At 40.9% G+C, this 7,500-nt stretch overlaps 1 protein-coding gene across 2 annotated transcripts in view; it reads right to left on the minus strand.

Moving 5' to 3' along the window:
- LOC122789943 (arf-GAP with Rho-GAP domain, ANK repeat and PH domain-containing protein 1-like) overlaps positions 1-7,500 on the minus strand; it is a 1,460,469-nt gene that overhangs the window by 526,502 nt on the left and 926,467 nt on the right. For both annotated transcript variants that reach the window (XM_044057421.1, XM_044057422.1), the window contains one exon: positions 6,752-6,844. In XM_044057421.1, coding sequence (XP_043913356.1) covers positions 6,752-6,844 — 93 coding nt within the window. The remainder of the gene's footprint in view (positions 1-6,751; positions 6,845-7,500) is intronic.

Below are 7,500 nucleotides of genomic sequence, written 5' to 3' on the forward strand. Positions count from 1 at the left end.
AACTCCAGGTAGCAGCTTCTAGGATGTCCATGGTAGGAACACCTCTGAGAAAGGCTACAGAAGTAGATGCAGCACTGGTGGAGTGAGATCTGATCCCCTGGGGGATAAGTTTTCCATGGTGCTTATAGTAGAAATGAATGGAATAGCTTATCCATTTAGAAATGGTTTGTTTTGAAATATTCTTCCCCTCTGGCCCTGCAGCAAATGCTACCAGCAATTGTTCAGATTTTCTTCGAGGTTTAGTCCTGTCCAAGTAGAATCTAAGTTGTCTGTGCACATCCAAGGAATGCAGAATCCGTTCCCCTTTGTTCTGTGGATTGGGAAAGAAGGTTGGCAAATGAATGGACTGATTAAGAGCCACACTGGATACCACCTTGGGTATGAAGGATGCATTGATCCTGAGTGACACCCTGTCCACATGAAAGATGATGAAAGGCTCCACTGCCATAAGGGCCTGTAATTCAGATATCCTTCTAGCTGAAGTGATTGCTAAAAAGGAAAGCTGTTTTCCACGAAAGAAATTTTAAGTCTGCAGTAGCAGCTGGCTCGAAAGGAGGTAGAGTGAGTTTCTCCAATACAAAATTAAGGTCCCAGGCAGGGGTTGGAGCTCTCCTGGGTGGTCTCAAGTTTTTGGCCCCTCTGAGGTACTGCTTGAGCAGAGGATGAGAGAAGAGGGGAGGTTCTGTGTTATAATGAGCTGAAATGGCTGAGGTGTGGATTTTAATGGAGGAAAAAGACAGGCCCTTGTGAAGCATCTCAGTTAAGTATTGCAAACTCTGAGGTAAATTGGGTGCTGCTGTGCTTATCCCTTGAGATTGGTTCCAGGCACAGAATATTTTCCATTTTTCAGCATAAGATTTTCTAGTACTAGGCCTCTTTGCCTCTAAGATGACATCCATCACAGGTTTGCTGAGGGATGATAAGGGTGAAATTAAGTGATTAGCCAGGCTGCAAGGTTCAATGTTGGAAGATGAGGGTGCAGAATTTGGTTCTCCTGCTGAGACAGCAGGGAAGGGATCTGAGGCAGGTGCCATGGAGATAACTGCGACACACTGCACAGGAGGAGGTACCAGTGTTGGCGCGGCCAGTCTGGAGCAAATAAGATCATCCTTGGTTTGTCCTGTTTGACTTTTAGTAGAACTTTGGAGAGCAGAGGCAGTGGGGGAAAGGCGTAGACTGATAGGTTTTTCCAGCTGAAGGACAGAGCATCCACTTTCCAGGCTTGTTTGTGGACAGTCCTTGTGCAAAACTTGTCCAACTGGTAGTTCCGGGGGGAGGCAAATAGATCTATGTCTGGGCTCCCCCATTTGCTTGTCAACATGTTGAAAATCCTTGGTTCCAGTTTCCACTCGTGTGGGTCCATGAGGTTTCTGCTTAGTCCATCTGCCAGTGTATTTAATTTTCCTGGCAGGAATTGAGCTTGTAGGTGCACTTGGTAGCTCAAGGCTGTGTTCCACAATGCCATGGCTAGTCTGCAGAGGGGGTAGGAATCTGTACCCCCCTGCTTGTTTATGTACCACATAACCGTGGAGTTGTCCGTCTTTACCATTAGTTCTCCTGGAAGAATGTAGTCCTTGAAGGCTGTCAGAGAATTCTGTACAGCTAACATTTCTTTTTGATTGATATGCAGGTGCATTTGACTTGGGTTCCATTTGTCCTGAATGCACTTCCCTTCCAGGTGAGCCCCCCATGCATAGTCTAATGCATCTGTTGTTAGGGTTTGGGCAGCAGGTGGTAGTGTGAATGGTAGTCCCTTGTTTTGGTGGCAGGCCTTTGCCCACCAGAGGAACTCTAGGCGTAGGCAAGGTATGATAGGAATCATTGTTTCCAGGCTGTGAGAATGTTGACGCCATAGGTTTTTTAGATACCACTGTAGTTTCCTCATATGCAGTCTTGCATATGGAATTAGAATGCAGGAGGCCATGAACCCCAAGGCTTGGAGTATTTGCCTTGGAGTTAGCAGGGTTTTTGTGGCCACTTATTTGAAATAGGTTACCAAATGAATGTGCTTTTTTGGCATGAGGTAAGCCATCTGGGAAGTTGTATTCAAGCTTGCTCCCAGGAATGTAATTTGTTGACAGGGTACCAGTTGTGATTTCTTTTCGTTTATGGTGTACCCCAGACAAGTTAGAACCCTTTTTACAAATGCCAGATGATTCAAAAGTATGCCCTGGCTTTCTGCCTGAATTAGACAATCATCCAGGTATGGGTATATTTGAATACTTCTTTGCTTGCAAAATGCAATAACAGGAGCCAGGAACTTTATGAATACCCTGGGCACAGTAAACAAGCCAAAGGGCAGTGCAGAGAATTGATAATTCGTGTAACCTGCCTTGAAGCGTAGGTATCTTCTGCAAGATTCCCTGATTGGGATGTGCAGGTACGCTTCTTTTAAATCTAGTGTTGCCAACCAAGTGTCTTTGCCTGCCATAGGAAGTAATTGGTGAAGAGTCAGCATCTTGAATTTTGGAATCTCCAGAAAGGTGTTTAGAGTAGACAGGTCCAGGATTGGACGCCCTGATTTGTCTTTTCTGGGTACCAGGAAAAGTCTGGAGTAGAAACCTTGTCCTTTTTCCTCTTCTGGTACCAGTTGAATAGCCCCCATGCTTAAGAGGGAAAGTACTTGTTTTTGAGCCTCTGCCCACTGATTTGGAGGCAGGTCTGACCACCCATTTGGTGTTGGCAACGTGTGGAAATAAAATCTGTATCCCTGGGACACTATATTTAAAACCCATTTGTTCTGGGTTATGAGTTTCCAGTTCCTCGCATGAAGAGCAATCCTTCCCCCCAAAGGGGCGGTCAAAAGATAAGTGCTTGGGAATTTTAAAAGGAAGTCACTGAGACTGTTTACCATAGGGGGTGTCTTGTTATTTCCAGATTTGGAAGTGGAGGCCCCCCACTGCTTAGTTCTGAGAGTCCCCTGGGACTGAAACCTGGGGTTTTTGCTGTGTCTGGGTTTGGCTTGAGAAGACCTGGAAGGGACTGGAAAGGACCAATTCTTAGTAGGCCAGTGCCTACTAAATCTAGGAGGTTGCACTTGTAAAAAATAGTTAACAGTTTGCATAGATTTAGCTTTATCATCCATCTTTTTAAGAACTTCTTCAGCCTTGTTGCCAAATAGGCAGTCCTGATTTAAAGGAGCATCCAACAATTTAGCTTTAACATGATAAGGCAAAGATTGCTGCTTAAGCCAAGCATGCCTTCTAAACACAGACCCAGTAACAGCAGCCCTGCAAGAGGCCTCTAAAGAATCAAAACCACATTGCAAAGTATGTTTTCCAACTTGTTCAGCAGAATGCATTAAGTCCTATAAATCTTTATTTTCCACACAGTCAGTAATCAACATCATTTTCTGTTTAAGCGGTCCGATTACATGTTGCTGATATTTTAACATATGAAATTGGCAGTTTAAAGCTCTGATTGCCAAGGTTGCATAAGTATAAACCTTTTTACCCCATCTATCCAATGCCCCGGAGTCTCTATCAGAAGGGGTAGGATTTTTAGCAGTAGAAGCCTTAATGCCCTTGGGCCCCTGAGAAATAGTCTTTGGATCTGCAACAGGATTTTTGAAAAGGAACTTGTGGGACTCAGGATCCCTGTAGTATCTGTCAGGTTTACCAGGAGCAGGAGGCAGGGAATCAGGGGCCAAACTGGATTCCGAGAAAACATTATCAACAATGTCTAGTACAGGAGGTATAGCCAAAGACCTATGCTGAGGCAGAAGAAGGAAATCCCTAAGCATCTTTTTTGAATCAGAAAATTCCTGGCTTTCCCAGTGAAAATGCTCCCTTAAAGTATGTAAGGCTTCCCCAAAAGAAAAATCCTCAGGTGGGGAGGCAGAGGGAATAGAATCCTCTGCATCAGAATCCTCATAAGTAGTTAAGAACAAATTCAGGTCATCAGAAGAGTCAGAAGAAACAGAATCCTGATCAGAAGATTCATAATCAAGCTCAGCCCTAGGCCTTTTTTTTTTGGGGGGGGGGGGTTGACTACCCCTGATTAGAGTTATTAGATCTTCAGCCATTTTTATCATTTGTTTTTTAGGCATAGGGGCCTGAGCGTCAGTTTTTTAGACATAGATCGAGATTTAGGCCTTAGTAATGAAGGAGGTGTCGATTTAATATGCAAGTCTGTAGGCCTGAATACACCCTCAGAAGCCAGTGCCTGCACAGCGGCTCCGGACCCATCCAAGGTAGAGACATCCGCGGGTTCCATAGTTGAAGTATCTCGCGTCACTGAGTACCAGCAAACTGGCGACTGGCTTAGGAGAAGCGTTGTCGGCAGTTTTAGACCTCGGCGGCCTATCTCTGTCTTTATCTTTGTATTGTTTCAGAATCCCGATAGTCAGATGGCTAACCAACAACATTTCTGGATAATTAAACCGAGAACCGAAATATTTAGAGGAAAAAATATACCGATGACGGATAGTGCGCTGATTAAATAAAGCACAAAACCGGCAGCAAGGTACATCATGGTCAGGGCCTAGGCAAGGAATACAGTACGAATGAAAATCTTTATGAGGTATTTGCCTTCCACAATTAATGCAGTTATTAACTTTTACTGACATCGGTAAGGAGCAAGAAAAAGTTTCCCCAACGGGGTACTTAGCTTTACGTTGAAGACTTTGGTTCTGAAACTCGAAAACGAAAATTTCAGGAGTCGGACGACCGGCACTTGTGAACTGCTTCTGCTTCGGGCACCGCACGGCAAGAAAAACTGATGTAATGGCATCAGCTGCATGTTTTATACCCCTGATGACCTGACATCATGGAAGAAGGGACAGCAACCGATGCAAGACCCAAGACTTTGTTAATCAGGCTGACTGAGGGCAGCTTGCAAGCAGATTACCCAAATGTAATGACTGCAACAGTGAAACACAAAGAACATCTGAAGAAAATGGTTTATAAAACGTGAAAGGAGAGCTTTAAATGTATACTTAATTATTTAAACCCAGAAAACCATTCTAAGGGCTTTCTTTTATGATTTTATATGACCTTTTTAGGGTGGCAGTAGCTTTCTGAATATTTAAATAATCTGTATGTTTAACCACTGCTACATACCCAAACCATTTTTGATGGCTTGCATCAAGATGCAAAACGATGCCATCTGCATAACATACATGGAGCTCTGTTCTAAGATCAGAGTCCAGATGGCCAATAACAGAATTAAAAATAAAAGGTGGAACACTTAACCTTGATATATACAGTACTACCCAAAAGAACATGAGATAAATAGCCCTAAACCCTGAGGAGAATGCCGTGTTACACAATCAGGTAATGTATCTGTGAAGATCACTAATATAGAAGGCATGTTCATAAAACAGCAATATTTCTTTATTGCAGACGGCTTTAAATATCTTACCAGATCCAGAAAGAGACTATGAATCCACTGATATGAACTACAATTTTAGAGCATATGCTATCAATACTACGGCCTCTCCTACGGCACTAATTATTTGTACAGAACCCACTTGGGAATAAATAAGAGAAATCAACTGTTCCTGAACATAACACTCAAGTACTTTAGAAGAGGGTACACAAGCTATTGGAAGATGCGTTTTATATCTGTGTTTAGTACCACCTTTTAAAATATGTAGTCTGTTGATATACTTAGCTAGTAGGAATCCTACGATGGTCCTCCTACATGCATTGTATGGGAATACCATATGGCATCCAAACACAAAAGGAATGAATAATAAACCAAGGAAAGTACAGAAATCTTTTCCAGAAGAGTATCAGGTCTCTCTGCTATCTCTCTTCTGAAAAGCTATGGCAGTTGGGACTTTACTCCATAAACTGCAGAAGAACAACTGGAGGCGTATTTCTAATTAGATGGGAATTTAGAAGAGATGTTTTTGAGTTTATAACCTTAAATAAAGTAAAGAATGGTATGAATTTTCAAGGACAGTTTCAAGTGTTATCAGTAAATGGATGTCTGTTCTGTAGTCAGGGTTTCATCCTTAAGTGCCACAGAACTGGGCTAGCTTACCATATTTCTTCATAATGAGTAAAACTGTATAAACTGATTCTTAAGGATGAAAAAACTACTGTACAGCAGTGGCAATTGTATGCTCATTTTGAGTCACAATTAAGTATATTTCACCTACCCAAAACTAAGAAATGTGTGTGTGTGTGTGTGTGTGTGTGTGTGTGTGTGTGTGTGTGTGTGTGTGTGTGTGTGTGTGTGTTTTTAAACTATGTCCAAGTTGTCTGAGTTGATCTGTAAACAGTTGCAAACATAGTGGTACGAATACATATAAATTTGCAAATAGCATCAAAAGACTATGTTTTGGTTGAGCATAGGGAAAGTAATACTACAATTTATTCTTCACTGTAGTAATAATCTATAGAAGTAAGGATTTAATCAAATTATTGCAAGGCAAATAGTTCATTAGCAAAGCAAGGCAGGGGCAGTCTGGTAGAGCCAGAAAGGTAGAAAGAATTACCTTTTAAGGCTGGACAGTTAAAAAATCACTAATGAAACAATTTGGCTCTTTCAATGTCAGTCTTGCATTTACTAAATGTTACTGTTACTGGCATTCAGGTAGCTTACTTGGACTGCTGTTTGTTGGTAAACTTAAAAACTTAAGCCTATCTCTAGTTGTGCAGTAACATTTTGTACTTGGAACTCAACCTGTAAAAGTAACAGAAACAAGGCTACATCAGATGCATATTCACATAGAAAGAATATATACTGTGTCAGGTTCCCCTTTCTTGTTCTTTGGAGGGAGAAGTAATAGATTCTTAATTACCTTCAGATGGCTGTTTTCCTGGATTGAATGTGTCAGACTTTGATGACACAGGTGAAACAGGTGCAGGAGTAGTGTAATATGGCACAGGAGTTTCTGTAAATCAAGCAAAGATGAAACATTTAGAAATATAAATGCAAATTAAGCAAACGACATGCACATTTGAATTGCATTTTCAATTAGTTATGTCCATGTGCACAGTAAACATGCTGCAGTTAATGCAACACTAGAAAGATATATGTAATAGCTGAATGTTTATATATATATATATATATATATATATATATATATATATATATATTTGGTAGCATGTTACTCCTTCCTTTATCTATCCAAACAGATGAACATTCTACTCTCCTGGAGCCTTCCTCTAGCTTTCCCCAATCTTTACCCATCAGAACCAGTAGGAAACTTTTTGTGATCTATAAGTTATTTTAAACAACTTTGTTCTTACTATAAATCTCACTAACCTTAACTATCATTTTAATCCCTCACCCCTTTAAAACTACCCCACTAGTGATTTTTCTTTCCCTTTATTAATAATTTCAGTCTAACACTACCCTCTAGTGATTTCTTAACTTTCAACTTATTTCAATATTTACAAAAAAAGTGTGTGTACATATGTATATATCTTGTAAATTACTCTGTTTTCCTCTCTTATATTGTAACTTCCCACAGTTTATTAGTCTGTTTCTCATTTTGTTATATTGTACTGCAATTTATGTAATTCTGTAAATTGTTGTAAAATACTA

Source organism: Protopterus annectens, chromosome 15.part0 (genome assembly GCF_019279795.1).
Source record: "Protopterus annectens isolate FY-2018-M chromosome 15.part0, PAN1.0, whole genome shotgun sequence".
Taxonomy (NCBI): Eukaryota; Metazoa; Chordata; order Ceratodontiformes; family Protopteridae; genus Protopterus; species Protopterus annectens.